This window comes from Oryctolagus cuniculus, chromosome 1 (genome assembly GCF_051225735.1).
Source record: "Oryctolagus cuniculus isolate XC-2025 breed Fujian yellow rabbit chromosome 1, ASM5122573v1, whole genome shotgun sequence".
Taxonomy (NCBI): domain Eukaryota; kingdom Metazoa; phylum Chordata; class Mammalia; order Lagomorpha; family Leporidae; genus Oryctolagus; species Oryctolagus cuniculus.
This window is the reverse complement of record NC_142867.1, coordinates 234,815,312-234,830,434: the sequence shown is the minus strand read 5'-3', so window position 1 is coordinate 234,830,434 and position 15,123 is coordinate 234,815,312. Positions and strand designations below refer to the sequence as shown.

Genomic DNA, 15,123 nt, shown 5'->3' with positions numbered 1-15,123 from the left:
CTGCAGGCCGGGGGCAGGGTGGAAGGGGCGGGCTCTGAAGCCAGACCTCTCCCCGTGTTGATTCCTGCCAACTCCACTTGGGGAATAAAGGCCGGGGAAGGGCCATGGAGCCAGACCCACTGCGTGCCGGCTGCCATGGCCTCGGCTGAGGAAATGCACCCACAGGGGCGGGAAGAACCTCCCTGTGCCAGGCCCTGCCAGTTCCTGCCAGCCCCTGCGCCCAGGCTGGGTGGGGGCCCCTCCTGGCCAGGCCCTGCCCTCCTTCCCGGATACGTCCCCTTCACCCTCGGGATCAGTTTTCTCAAGAAACCGTTTTCTGAATTTGACCTTCAAGAACCATCAATCTCAGCAGAGAGCCACCCCCAGGCCGCCTGACCCCTACACAGCAGTTTTCGGCTCATCCATCAGAATGCATTATTTAGTCATGAGCAGAGGGACAGTGCCAGGCCGGCCGATGACGACGGGGCACTCAGACCTCTGCGGCCCCCGCCCCGCCCATCGCAGCCCATGGTTTTAACTCTTCATGTGGCTCCACAGACGGGAGGGAGAGGGAGAGAGGGAGGGAGGGAGAGAGGGAGACAGCCAGAGCGGGGGGGGGGGGCAGAGAGGGAGAGGGAGGGAGAGAGAGAAGCTGAGTCAGCAGCCGAGTTCTGGCCCGGGGCCCTGGGCTGATTTCCCAGGTGACCTTGAACAAGTCACTTTTCCAGGTCTCAGACCTGTCGGTTTCACACCTCGGAAGGGTGGATAACGGCTTAGATGCTCAGCCTTGCTAGTTGATTTTCTGTGAGCGCCTAACACGCTGTCTGGCACGCAGCAGGCTCTCTGTCTGCTGAGGGAGGGAGGTTGGCACTGCGGCCGGCCCAAGCGGCTGCCCAGGTAAAGGCCCACGAGCGCCAGTGAGAGGCTCAGCACAGGGGCCGGCGGAGCTGCCCCCCCCCCCCACGTTATCATCGGCTGTAACATGGCTGCTATCCCTGCTGGTCAACAAGTGACAGGGATGGGCAGAGGGAGGAGGCGGGGCTCCCAGGAGCACAGCTTAGCCCAAGCCTCCAGCCCCCAGCCCCAAGGGCAGCCCCTCACCCACGCTGGCGGCAGCAGCTCCCCTGGCAGACACGGTGGAGCAGGTCCCCACAGGGTCCTGACCGATCCAGCACCTGGCTACACCTGAACTTTAGATAAGACTTGTGTTTGTGCAGGCACAGCCAGTACGCTATCTGGGACACTTGCACTAAAAGAATCATTCTCTGTTTATCTGAAGTTGAAATTTAACCGGGCAGCCTGGATATCACCTGGCGGCCGCACCTGCGCCCCAGCTCACCTGAGCGGGTCCCTGGTTCCCTGACCCCTTGTGTGGCAGCCTGGACTGGGGCACCCCATCTCCCCACTGGAAGCTGAGGACGGGAGCCATAGCCACCCTCCTGCTCCCCTAATGAGCTGTTCGTTTCTGGGAGTGGGGGGAGCCCATCCCAGACCACCCAGGTTCCTGGGGAGATGGGAATCATGGCAGGCCCACCCCGGGGCCCTACAGCCACACGCAGGACAGCAGGGCACTGGCCCGAGCCAGGCTGCAGCGTGCCCTGCCCTGCAGGGAGAGGCAGGCAGTGCCAGGAGATGCCGGCAGGGGCACCATCTGGGCCCAAGCCTGGCACTGGTGCGCCACGAAAATCGTGAGCCGAGCCCGTCCCCTCCCTGCGAGAGGAGCAGGGTGTCTGGAGCGTCTCCCAGACGGGAGGCCGGTGGAATGTAGGTCACCTACTGGCTGCCAGAAACTGATGTCACCCAGTCCTCGGGAGAGAGGCAGGGAGCGCTGGGTCTGGGTAAGGCAGCGGCAGGGGTGAGACTGGACGGGAGGAGGTCCAGCCCGGGGGGACTTCAGCGCACTCATGGCGACCCCTGAGAAATGGGGTGCAGAGGTCAGGGCCAGGCAGAACCAGTCCCCTTCTCCCCAGGGCTGGTCACTCACACCTGCTCCCTACGTGTGTGACCCCTGGCCGTGGTCCTGACCCCAGCAGGTCAAAGAGAGCAGCAGCAAGCAGCGCCGTGTGTCCGAGCTCTCTTGCTGGACCGAGCACTCATCTTGGGGTTGAGGCTGTCTCTGGGGACAGGCGCTGGGGTGCAGCGGCTGACCAACACGTGCACTGAGGTCAGCATCCCTTATCAGAGCGTGGGTTTGAGCCCCATCTGCTCCACTTCCGATCCAGCTTCCTGCTAATGCATCCGGAGAGGCAGAGGAGGATGGCTCAAGTGTTTGACCCCTGACCCTTCATGGGAAACCAGAATGGGATTCTGGGCTCCTGGCTTCACCTTGGCCCAGATCTGGCTGTTGAGGCCACTTGGGGAGTGACCAGCAGGTGGAAGATCCCTCCTTCTTCCCCTCCCCCTCCCTCTCCCTCTCTGCCTTTCAAATAAATAAAACCTTTTTAAAAAATGCTTCTAGGTTTGGGAGGTTGCAAACCCCACATCCCACATCCTGGGGCCGGGGACGCTGGCGTGAGGCAGCTGTGGTCTGCAGGGCTGGAGACGCTGGTGTCACCATGGACACCTCTTTCTGGAGGGGATCCTGAATCCAGGGCTGGGCCTGCACCACCACGCGGAGGGCTGCGGCTGTGGAGGGGGCAGGAGGGTCATGTGAGAGGTGGCCCAAGGGCCTCCCGTGCCCAGCCAGTGGGTTCTGCCCTGGGGTTGGCCAGTGGCCTCCTGCAGCCGCTCGCCCCAGGCTGACCCCGGCTGTGATGAAAAGCCAGGCTTAGGGGTCCTGGTCTCCTCCTTGTGGGGTTGAGGAGAGACTGTGGCCTTGGCTGGGACAAAGCAGTGGCCATAGCTGGAGCAGGAAATAGCCAGGAGAGGCCGTAGGGTACGTGGGGTACGTGGGGTCACGGTGGGGGAGCCCGGGGCGGGAAGTGGACTTCCTGCTACTAACGGGGTGGGGGAAGGGGGCTCCTAGGTGCTGGGGGCTTGAGACCGGCTGGGTCCAAAGGCCGCAGAGCCTGACCTGAGACCCCGGGCAAGGGGGACCTGAGCTCGGAGCTGGGGGGGGGGGCCCTCTGAGGGAACACGGCTGCGCCGGCTGCTGCTCCACCCAGAAGGCAATCAGGCTAGCAATTGAGTTCATGGCTGAAATCAGATTTGAGCTTCCGCACGAAGTCCCTTTCTAAGTGCTTTAACATACATCACCTCCCTGGTCTGCCAATAAAGCCTGTTAGCCCGGGCACAGGCAGCAGCCAGGAGGCTGCATGGGCCGGTGGGGGGGGTGGTGGCGGCACAGGTGGGCACCGGCGCTAGAGGGGCCACAGTGGGGACCGCCAAGGCCTGCACAGCGACCCAGCCCCAGCATTAAGGGAAAGGCCCAAACGGAGGGCAAGAGGCAGGAGCTGGGTGTGACAGTGGCGGTGACGGGGTGCAGGCTCTGTCACCTGCCTGCCAGCACCCATACTCCTGTCTTTTCTTCTCAGGGGAGTTCGCGTGAGACTTGCTTGCTCACGTAGTTCACTCGCTCATGAACCTATGCACGCGTGGGCCGGCGTCTTGCAGACACGGCTGCCGTGGGTTTGAGAAAGCTCCCTAGGGAAGGGGCCACGGCAGGCAGGGCAGGAGGGGAGACAGTCAGCTCCCGGGAGTCTGTCTTCTGGGGGCAGGGTACGGGGGTCTCCTAGGGCCCTGCTCAGGCCACGGGGGTAGGTGGGGGAGGCAGCCAGGGGTCCCGGGGCGGCAGGCGCCCAAGCTCAGAGTGGGCCGAGGGGATCGGGTGAGACACGCTGAGCGCCCCCAGGGCCAGGGCAGTGGCGCCAGGACCCCTGTTGAGCCCGAGTTTTTGCTGGGGCCTCTGTCGGCCTGGGGTTGGCTTGTGAGTGGGCGTGCGGTGCCCAGGAGCCCAGGCGTGTGTGTGTGGGGGGGTGAGGGTGGGGGTGCACCTGCAGTGTGTTGTGGGTGTGTGATGCCAGAGCCTATGGGAGCGTGTGCAGCCCGCAGCAGGACACAGAAGGCAGCGGCTATGAATCGGGTCCACCTGGCCCAGGGCCCCTCCCCAGCCAAGGGGCAGGAGCCAACACCAGGGCCTGCTGAGGCTCTGCCCCCTGCCCCCCCCCCCGAGCTGTCCGGCCCAGGCCCTGTGAGCCCCGTCATGGCTGCACGGGCCTCTTAAGTGACAGAGCTTCAGATGGAGTTCAGGAGCCTGCCAGGGGCTGGGCTGGGCGGCTGGCGGGACCACCCTTGGCCGGGGTCACTTTGAGTCTTTCCTGGAGAGAGCCAGACATGAGCCAGGACCCCAGTATGCCACCGGGCCACAGACCCTCATCCCCTGAGCGAGCCATGCCCCCATTCAGGGGCCAGCAGCACGTGCCGCACACTGGACCCCCCGAGCTCACCCGCGGGTCCTCAGATAATCCTCAGAGCAGTAGGATCCCATTAGACAGGTAGGAAAACTGAGGCCTGGGGGACCTCAAGAGCCTTTCCCCGGGCCATAAAATGGCCAGTGCAGCGTCGGAGCCCCAGCGCGGGCTGCCCCTGGACACCAGGATGCACCCCTCTGACCCTGACTCTTGACAGAGACCTCTGAGATGCCAGGGCGCACCTGGGGTCTCTGGAAGGTGCTAGAAGCGAGGGTTCTGGTCTGATCCACACACCGTGTCCGGCCCTCTGCCTGCTCCAGACTCCACCCCAGGCTGACCACTCCCCTGCCTTCCCTGCTGCCCCGCCCCAGCATCACCAATCCTTCTAGATTGTTCCCTCAGAACGGTCCGCCAGCACTCTGGCCCCGTCTCCCTGCCCCCCTTCAGAGCCAAACTTCAGAAGCTTCCTCCCCCCTTATTCACGTGTTGAGATTTTACCCTTAACCCACCCTCCGATGGCATCCACCCTGGGCTCTCCCACACCTGCTCCGGACAAGGTCACGTCTGAGCTGCCTGTTGCCAAGGCCGTGGACCCACCTGTGTGGACCCCTGGGCAGCACCGGACGCGAGACCGCTGTCTCTGCTCCCGCCTGCCCGGGGCTCCACCTGCCTTGCGCTCTGCCTCCTCGCCCCAGCGTCTGGCATTCTGTGCACGGTCGGGGCTCTCCCGGTGGCCCTGGCACCCCTCACAGCATCGGCTGTCATTTCTGAGCCTGTGCTTTGCCCCCGATGCCCCCAGGGCATCTCACGACCACAGAGCCAAAGCAGGACGCGGCCCGACTGGAGAAGTTTGTCAGCTTCCCCTGGAACAAAGCAACAAAGCGCACCACTACCGTAGGAGCTGCCCGTCACACCCGAGCTCTACCCAGGAGAGCGAAGGCAGGGTCCCCGGAATTGTCCTGGCCTGGGAGCCATCCCAGCCCCCTCAACAGGGGCTGGGTGAGCAGCCATGGCCACGCAGAGTGCCCGTGTCCGCAGGTACACCCCTTGACCACAGGCTGGGCAGAGACACTTGTAGGACAATCAATGTCCCTTGCAGGACATTTCCAAAAAGACAAAGCTCTGAGTAGCTGCTGACAGCCTGGGTGCAGGAGAGCATTCTCGGGGAGGTGGGGGGGGTTCCATGATCTCTTAATGGGTACCCCAGAAGGTCCCTTTGACAGCATGAAAAAGCACCTGCACAAATTTCAGAAGCCTCCGCCCCCTGGTACAACCCAGGCACAACCCCTGTCCACCCAGCGTCTCGCACGGGAGAGCTGCAGGCCCCGGGACGCCTCCTGTGCCCCCATGGCTGCCGCCCCCTCTGCCCCCAAGGCCCGCCCCCCACCTCACAGCACCTGCCTGAGCTGCCCCGCAGCAGCCCAGCGCTCTAAGCCTCAGCATCCATGCCCCGCCCCCTCCCTGCCCACAGTCCGGTGGTGGCTGTCACCAGGCCGAGAGCAGGAGGACCAGCCCCTCCCGCGGCCACTGCCAGCTCTCCTCTGCCCTCCCAGCCGCAGGGCGGGTCATGCGACCTTTTCAGAAGGCACCTGGTGCCTGTCCAGTGAGGGCCTCCGCACCTGCTCCGGCTCCCGGACCTGGCTCCCCCGAGGGCCCTCCCCCCCGCCAGGGTCCAGTCTCAGGTTGGTGCGAGCTCTCCCCTCGTGTTCCCCAGGTTCCTCCTCCCGGCACCTGCCGTGCTTTCTGGTTATTGAATGGATTTATTCCCTCCCAGCGGCAGAGCAGGTGCCTGTTAGGCGTTGAACTGTGCCCCCCACAGACACATGGAAATAGGGTCTTTGTGGGCAGAGGTAAGGGACAAGCAGGGCCTTCATCCAAAATGACTGGCGTCATCCTACAAAGACACAGGCAGACCCCAGACCCCAGAGGGCAACCAGCCAGAGGACGACAGGGCAGAGAGCCCACCGGTGTCTACAAGGCAAGGAGTGCCAGGGACGGCCGGCAGCCCCCAGAAGCAGGGGCAGAGGCCTGGGCTGGCCCCTCCCCTGCAGGCTGCACAGCCGGCACCACCTTGACCTTGGGTCTCCGGCCCTCCTGGTCAGCCCCACGGCCATGGCCACGGGGGAGCCCCCACGTTCTGCAGCGGGCGGTGAGCTGGGCCGGTCGGGAGGCTTGGGTGCTCAGCACACTTGCATCTGTGTTTCAGGGATGCCCTTCCGGTCCATCCCCCCCTCCTAGGAGACCAGGGGCCCTGGGAGAAGGCCCTCGGGGCTGCCTGGGATCGGGGGTTCTCTCTCCACTGGACGGTGGCAGCTGTACTTCCCGTCCACGGCTCTCAGCACGCCTCCTGGATCACCCCATTTAAACCCCAGGGTTCCTCCACTCCTGGGGGCGGGAGGGGACACATGCCCAGGGCCACAGCTAACCCAGGATTTGCACCTGGACAGTCTGATGTGGAGGCCGTCCGTGTGGCTGTGAGCGTGGCGAGACACCGTCCTCGCGTGTCTAAGTGACCAGCTCAGCACCCCAGGTCCATGCACAACGCCCACCTACACAGCTTTCACATCACCCTACAGAACCTGTCCCCTTTCGTCACCGGCTTCCCACGGTGCTCCCTGGTCATCAGCACGCTGCTGTCTCTGAGCTTGCCTGTTCCAGGGCCTTGCAGACGTGGGACCACACAGAGTGCATCCTCGGGAGACCTGCTCCCTCCGCTGAACCCAACGCCCCACGGTTTGTGTGTGGTGCAGGTGTCAGGATGTCCCTCCTTTTAAAGGCTGAACAATATTCCGTTGTGTGGGCAGCCTCTCGTTGTCCGCCCACTCGCCTGCGGGTGGACAAGCGGGCTGTGTCCACTGTCTCACGAACACGGGTGTGCAAATAGCTGTTCAGATCCTGGCTTTGCATCCTCCCGGGGATGTAGCTCGGGGTGCAATGTCGGGGTCAAATGGCCATTCTATGTTTCATCTTTCTGGATCTGGGGCCAGAAAAGTCCTTGCATCCCAAGGGCAGAGGTCATGGGGAGGACCAGCAGCCAAAAGCCTTGGCTTCCACAACCGTGCCTACAGACCCAGTGTTTTCCAGAATATTCCTGAGTGTCAATATCCTATCCCTGGGGCAGGCATTCAGCCCAGGGATTTAGACGCTCACACCGGACACGGGAGTGCCTGGGCCCAGCTGCTGGCCCTGGCTCCTGACTGCAGCTTCCTGCCCGTGCAGACCTTGGGAGGCAAAGCGTGAGAGCTCAGGGACTGGGCTCCTGCCACTCGTGTGAGAAACCTGCACTGGGTTCCTGGCTCCCAGTCCTGGCCACTGCAGCTGTCCGGGGCGTGAGCCAGCCAGCGGAACTTGCTTTCTTGCTGTGTGTGCGTGTGTGCATGTGTGTATGTGTGTGTGTATAAACCTCCGCCTCTGTCAGGGAGGGCAGGGTCTGAATCGCAGCTCCCGTCTGTGCACCTGTTCCTTCCCCACCTGCCACCTGGAGCCCGACTCCCGCCTCAGGAACAACGCGCCGCTGCCTTTGTCCACCCGTTCACATGCACAGGGAAGTGAGGGAGAACACAGACGCGAGCTGCAAAGGAGAGCCCTCGCCGGCCCTGCCCACCTGCCCGGCAGGCGCCCCACCACCTCTCCCCGCGGCGAGACGAGGCTCCTCCACAAACGTCTACCCGAGATGCAGAAACCACGCACACAAGCCTAGCGGCTCTTACAGGAACAGGACTTTGCTGTACACACCACACGCTGAAGAGCTTTCCCACCAGGGCAGCCGGCAGGCCGGCCGTCCCACTGGCTCTGGGCGCCTGCACCTGCCAAGGCTCTGCTCCCGGCCCTGACCCCCAGCGACCTCGGGTCTCACTCCGCCCCGCTTCAGCCTGCCCCACCCTCTCACATCGCTGTTTCATTTAACTTTTTCTTTGTAAGTGCACACAACAAGCCAGGCGCTGTTCTGGGTGCTCCATTGACGCCCACTCACGGCACCCACGAGGAAGGTGCAGTCGGCAGCCACCCCACTTTCCACCCAGCTCAGGGACGAGGCCCCCACCCCTGCTGGAAGCACACGACCCATGGTCACCCACAGCCTCAGCACTGCTGGGCGTCCAGGGCCGGTTCCACCCCTCATGATGGTCTCTGGCCACAAACCCTCAAACCGTCACCTCCAGGCCCATGCAGCAGGCCTGGGGTGCCCACGCCCGAAGAATGGTGTGGCCTGGCCCAGCTCCGGGGGGACCACCTCTGACCTCGGGGCTGCTCGGACAGTCTGTTTGCAGGGCTCTTGAGCCACTCCGGGGAGTTTATATTAACCACGCGACTTCCGGGAAAGGGGGCTGCGGCCCACGTGGGAGCAGCCTGAGCCTTGGAGGCCAGCCACACGGGCAGTCGGTCCCGCCTCTGACATCAAACCCTGGCTCCCACGGCCCGGGGGGCCTCCCTGCTTGGTGACACTGCACACGTGTGGTCACCAGCCGCTGCCCAAGGCACCTGCTCCCATTGCTGGTTTTCACTGGTATCTTTTCATTCCAGTGAATCGAAACCATGAGCTCCACTGAGTTCTTGGAGTCACATCGGGCGAGGGACTGAGCCTCAGGGTGGTCCTGTGCACAAGCCCAGGGGGTTAGCGGACAGCTACCCAGCCTCCCCTGCACATCAGCGCCAGGCTCGCTCCTGGCCCTGCACTCACACCGTCCAGCCACACCCACGTGCTCCAGGCCTCCCGAGGGCTCCAGGAATGCACACACGACCCCAGGTGCCCCGGGGCCAGGCCGGTCCCGCCCCTCCCGCCCCCAGCCCGTACCTGCCAATGACCTCGATGTTGGAGATGGCATAGAAGTACTTGTAGAGGTTCTCGCGCTGCACGTAGGTGCCGCCCAGCGCCGGGCGCAGCAGCCGCATGCGCAGATCCGTGAGCGTGAAGAACTCCTTGAGGCCCTTGGCGCTCTCCAGGCGCGTGTAGAGGTTGTCCATGTTGCGCAGGTCGGGGCCCGCGAAGATGGCGAAGCGGTCCCGCACCTCGAAGCGCACGTGCTTCTCCTTCTTGGAGCCCGCCCAGCGCGAGTACTCCTCCGTGCAGAGCACCCGGTGCGCGCTGGAGGAGGACATGTCGCGGGCGCGCCGGGCCGACATGCCGAAGGCCTCCATGCAGTCCTCCGCGTAGAACTGGTAGGGCTGCCACGTGCGCCCATTGTCCAGCGACTTCTCCAGCACCATGACCGTGGGCCGGCCGTACTCGAAGGTCACCACCACGTCGTCCGTGAGCTCCACGCTCTTGTTCCAGGACAGGGTGATGTTGGCCTCCAGCGGGCTGGGGTAGCGGCTCCACGTGATGCTCTGCCAGTAGGTGACCAGCCCCTCGTCCTCCTTGTCCAGCATGAGCCGGGGCGGGTGGGCCAGGTCCGGGTTGGAGGCGTCACATTCGTTGCTGCACAGGTAGGGGTTCTCCTGCAGTGGACAGAGAAGGGCAGGGTGGGCATGGGCCGCTCCCACCCGCGTCAGGGAGGCCGCCCGGCTGTCACAGAGCCCACGTGGCATCAGTGGGAGGAGTCCTCCCGTGGGCACTTTGTGCCCCCTTCCCCGGGGTACTCAGCTTCTCAGCTGTGCTGAGTGCCACCAGAAGGGCGAGTCGTTAATCCCTTCTCCAGAGTTGCCCAGGGAGGGGCTGGCGCTGTGGCACAGCAGGCAAAGCCGCCGCCTGCAGCGCCAGCATCCCATGTGGGCGCCGGTTCAGGTCCTGGCTGCTCCATTTCTGATCCAGCTCTCTGCTATGACCTGGGAAAGCAGTAGAAGATGGCCCAAGTCCTTGGACCCTGCACCCACGTGGGAGACCCGGAAGAAGCTCCTGGCTCCTGGCCAGCCCTGGCCATTGTGGCCATCTGGGGAGTGAACCAGCGGATGGAAGATCTCTCTGTCACTCTGACTTTCAAATCAATCATCTTTGAAACAAAAACAAAAAACAAAGTCCCCTTAGCTCCCTATCACCTAGGGGATGGAAGGTTCCCGACCCTGGTCCCCCTGCCCCTGCCACGTGACACAGTTGCTGCGCCCCCCGGGGGCTCGGCTTGGCTGAGCCCTGACCCTGTGAGCCCCGCCCATCCCCACCTCGGGGCCTTGGCTGCCTCAGAAGTCCCCACTCACATGCTCGACCCTTCAGACACCCCCGATGCCAAGATGCCCCCGAGCCCTTAAACGGTACCATTGGGCGGGGGAACCCTTCGGGGAACTGGGGGCACCCTCCCAACCCGCACGCTCTGCCCCGCCTCCGTGTGGCAGCTCCCGCATCACATGCTGGACCATAAACCGGTCAACGCGGGGAGCTGCCCCGGCAGACGGTCAAACCCGACGCAGGGTCGCGGCAGCCCTGACTGGCAGCCAGCCCATCCACACTTGCTCTTGGCATCAGAGGGGCCGCTCTGTGGGAGCCTCAGCCGGGGCTCCGCACCCACCCAAGGCAGGAGCGCCGGACGTGAAGCGAGTCCTCGCCCACAGTCGGCCTCCTGAGGCCTGGAGATCTGACTGTTGGGGCCGAAGCCCCACCCCCTGAGGATTGCAGGGCACTGCCCCTCGCTTCCTGCCTCTCCTCCCACCCCACCTGCCAGCACCTCCCCACCCCGTCTCCCTGCGCCCCACCCCCACCCAGAGGCAGCAGCCCCCTCACCTGGCCCAGCAGTGGCCAGCTATGAGCTCTCTCCATTCCCCGTGTCTGGACCGTTGTAGGGACTCAGCCCAGAGACCCGGGGCTGCCCCCCACATACACCCAGGGTCCGAGGGGCCTTCCCAGGTCAGGGGCCCTGCTCTGTGGGCCACTGACACTGCACGGGCAGCACAGGCGGACCCCCGATGAGCCAGCTCAGCTCTGTGCAAACCTAAAAGCGCTGTGAAGGAGAGTGGACACACACATGCACACACGTACACACACATGCACACACGTACACGCATACATACACACACATACACACGCACAACACCGTCACAGACTGCCACACGCCACCACAGACGTTAGCCCTGTGTGCTGAACGCCGCAGGTGTGTGTGCGGAGACAAAGTGGCCTGCGTGGGAGCTGAAGCCGCCCACTCTCAGACGAGCCACAGGGCGCCCTCGGCGGGAGTGCGCGCTGCCTTCTGAGGGCTGAGCCCGCGCCCTGCTGCCCGCCTCCCCCCAGGCGGCTCACCTAAGGCCGCGGGCTTTGATCCCCAGACCCCCCCAGGGCCCCTCAGTGGGCACAGCTGCCCTGGCGTCCACCGAAGCAGGCCGCACAAAGCCCTCCGTGACTAAAATAGCTCTGACCTCAATCCCCCGTGGCCAGCGTCCCCTGAGCCCGGCCTGAACCACTGGCTCCTGCTGCCCCTGGAGTCCAACACGTGTTGAACAGACGGGGCCCAGGGCAGCGCAGGGCTGGCCCAGGCCTTCCTGAGGGGCGCGGTCCTCGTGAGGTCGAGCCTGCTCCTCACGCACACCATGGCGCCCCGTGGAGGGGCCGGGCTCAGGCGTGGGGGGCTGAGCTTCCTCACACCCTGGCCAGTGATGGGGGTGGCTGGGAGGTTCCCTGCGGGTGGCCGTAGGCTGCAGAGGCCACCGGGGCTGCAGTGGGCAGGTGCGGCCCAGAGGGACCCCCAGCTCTCCGCAGCCGGGCAGGTGCCCTGGGTACTCACATGGTTCGTCCCCGGCTCTGGCCCCTGCTGCCTCCCCAGGATGGAACTGTGTGCCCCAGCCCCATTCTCCGTGTGCGGCTGGGTCAGGGCCAGCGTCCTTCACCTCCAGGGCTGTGGGGCCACACGTCTCTGGGGTTTGTGCCTGAGCTAAGTCAATACCTCATCCCAGGCCAGCAAGGGAGACGGGGAGGGAGGAAGGGCTCAGGGGGTGGCACTGCACTGTGAGGTTATTTTGCAGTGGCTCCCGATGGGACCTCTCCCAACAGCCTGGCTTCTCCATACGCTGACACCAGGGGGCGTCACGCCACCTCTGCCTTCCTGCCTCTGGAGGGCTCCTCCCAGCCCAGTGCTGGGGACTCTGTCCATCCCCACATGCCTGTCCCCCATCCCCGCCCAGGTCATTCTCCCTCCTCCTGGTTTGCAGACCCCCACCCCCACTCCGTGCACCTCCTCCAGGCAGCCCTCCCTCCCTGGCTCAGTCTTTGAATCCAGTGCCCCTGGCGTCAGCCACAGAGCTGGGAGCGTGCTGACATGGGGCATTGTGCACTGAGGGCTCCCCGTAGCCACTCACTAAGTCACACTCGTCATGATCATAATCGAGTGCTTCGAAGAGCGCGCGGAAAATGGAATCAAAAGCTAAGTTTAGGGGCCAGCGCTGTGGCGTGGCGGGTAAAGCCACCGCCTGCAGTGCCGGCATCCCATGTGGGTGCCGATTTGAGACCCGGCTGCTCCACTTCTGATCCAGCTCTCTGCTGTGGCCTGGGAAAGCAGTAGAAGATGGCCCAAGTGCTTTGGCTCCTGCACCCACGTGGGAGACCTGGAAGAAGCTCCTGGCTTTGGGTTGGCCCAGCTCCGGCCATTATGGCCGTTTGGGGAGTGAACCAGTGGATGAAGACCTCTTTCTCTGTCTCTCTCCCTCTCCTATCTGCAACTCTACCTTTCAAATAAATAAATAAATCTTTAAAATAAAAAATTTTTAAAAGCTAAGTTTATATGGGTGCAAAACAAAATTTTGAAATCCTGCACAATTTTTCCTGACAACACATTTCCATGAAGTTCCTGGAGTATCCCTGTATTAGCCAAAACCTTTTCGCAGAATAATTATATTACCTTATCTCGTATTAAGTGTCAATTCGAGGCCTGTCCATCTCAGCCGCTGTGAGTCACCGACGTCACCCTTCTGCTGTCCTTGTCCCCTCCCTTACCCCCCTGCTACCTGCCTGTCCTCCTGGTGGTCCCCATGGTGGGGGAGGGGCACGTGGGATCCCTGAAGGCCCCAGCTGCATCCGAGCTGCCCATCACCGGGAAGACTGACACAGCTGGCTATGCCAGGAGACGGGGGCTCCGACCCGGCCGCCTCAGAGCTGGCGGGGGCCCGCGGGCGGCCCAGAGCAGATGGCGAGGACTAATGAACCAGCCTGCGTGCCGCCCAGCCCCGTGCCTGCCGTGGAGCGGGCGGCTCCAACAGCGAGCTCGGTGAATAACTCCCAGGCCGCGGCCAAGCTCGCTTCTCTACTCTCGTACTGCAAACCTCCCTCCCACCGGCCTCAGGTCTGGAGCTCCACTGAGCCACAGAGGGGCGCGGGGTGTGTGCCCCACTGCAGGCAGCATCTGGGCCGAACCCACCGCCCTCCCCAAGGGGGAGGTCCCAAGGATGGAGTTGGGTATGCAAAGCCCTGTTTCCCCTCTTGCCCCTGACCCCAGGACGGCCCCGGTGAGAGCCGGTGAGGCTTCCCAGGGTCTCTGGGGGTGACGCCTCCTCCAGGAGGGCTGCCTGACACGTGACAGTCACAGTGAAGGGGCCCGGCCTGGGGAGCGAAGTGGGGGTGTCCAGGGCAGCCCCGAAGCCCACCTTGGGCATCCTGGAAACAGAGTGCTTCCGTAAGCACTTCCTGAGTGCCAGCCCCCCGCTGAGTGCCTTGCGTTGGCCTCAGAATAACATAACCGACAACGACGGCTCCCACCATCTCCCTGCGACCCTGGGCCCGTGTCCCCTGTCGGGACCCCTTTATCTGAGTCTGCAGCCGTCAAAGAGATGGGGTCGAGGGCCCTGGTCCCATCCCAGCTCTATCCTTCCAGGCTGTGGGCCGGAGGAAGTCACTTCCATCCTGGTCTCTGGGTTCTCATCCGGTGTCACGTGAGTGGGCGTGGACGGAATCCCCCAGGGCAGCGGTCATTACCCACCAGCGGCTGGACACACGCCGGCCTGGGGACCTCTTGGCCAGAACCGCCATCTGTGAGTGGGGAGGCCCAGGCTGTCCAGCGCCGCCAGCTTGGAGCTGCGGTGGCTGCTGCCCCGTGAGTGCCGTGCCAGTGGCCAGGGGTTGGGTGCCATCTCACGTCCTCGTCACAGGCAGACACACCCACCCCCTGGACTCCACGGGCCCCAACCTGGGGCGTCCCGCGAAACCACGCGCCTTGTGCCTGCTCGTCCCCAGGCAGGCACACAGAGGCAAGCCACCTGGGAGGCCAGGCAGTGTAGCCCAAAGGGTGGAGGCAGGGGTGGCCAGCAGGGACCTGCAGCTGTAGAGGTCCTGGGGAGGGAGGGGCGGGACGAGCCCCCCTCCCGCACAGCCAGCAGGAGACCCCGGCGTGCAGTGTTCTGCAGAGAAACATTTACGCCACACTTTTGAAACCCCAGGAAGGTCTCTTAAATGCTTTCTTTTATGTATTTTCTGTACGCAAGGTACAGTTGTAAGTCAGAGGCCAGGTTGTAAACAGCGTAGACAAGCTGCAGGCAAAAAAATATAATTGAATGGGAAAGCGAACTGTCAGCAGGGACCGAGGCGGCCGTGCCCGGGGCCGGGAGCGGAGGGGGGAGTCTGGCTCCGTGAGCCCCCAGGCCCCTCCCCAGGGGCTCCAGAACTGGAAGGCAGGGCAGTAACTGACTTCGCCAGGCCCAGCCTCCCAGCCGGAACCGTGCCCGGGCACAGGCTCCTAGCAGCTGAGCCTCTATCCGGGGTTCTGGTGGTTGGCACCGTGGCAGGCCAGTCCTCGCCAGCCACACACCACCAGCCCGGGCGACTCACCCAGTGTTCTTGGAACCTGGTAGGATCCAGGACACGGTGCCCCCCACCAGCAGCTTAAGTTGAAGGAAGTGGAGGACCCAGCAGAAGCGGGGAGGGGGGTGCCCTCCAGGACCCTGCCCTGCC

General features: G+C 63.9%; 1 protein-coding gene across 5 annotated transcripts in view; it reads right to left on the bottom strand.

The window, feature by feature from the left end:
* The window catches only part of NTNG2 (netrin G2), a 53,682-nt gene that overhangs the window by 19,866 nt on the left and 18,693 nt on the right, over positions 1-15,123 (bottom strand). For all 5 annotated transcript variants that reach the window (XM_051835344.3, XM_051835343.3, XM_089321926.1 and 2 more), the window contains exon 4: positions 9,121-9,764. In XM_051835344.3, coding sequence (XP_051691304.3) covers positions 9,121-9,764 — 644 coding nt within the window. The remainder of the gene's footprint in view (positions 1-9,120; positions 9,765-15,123) is intronic.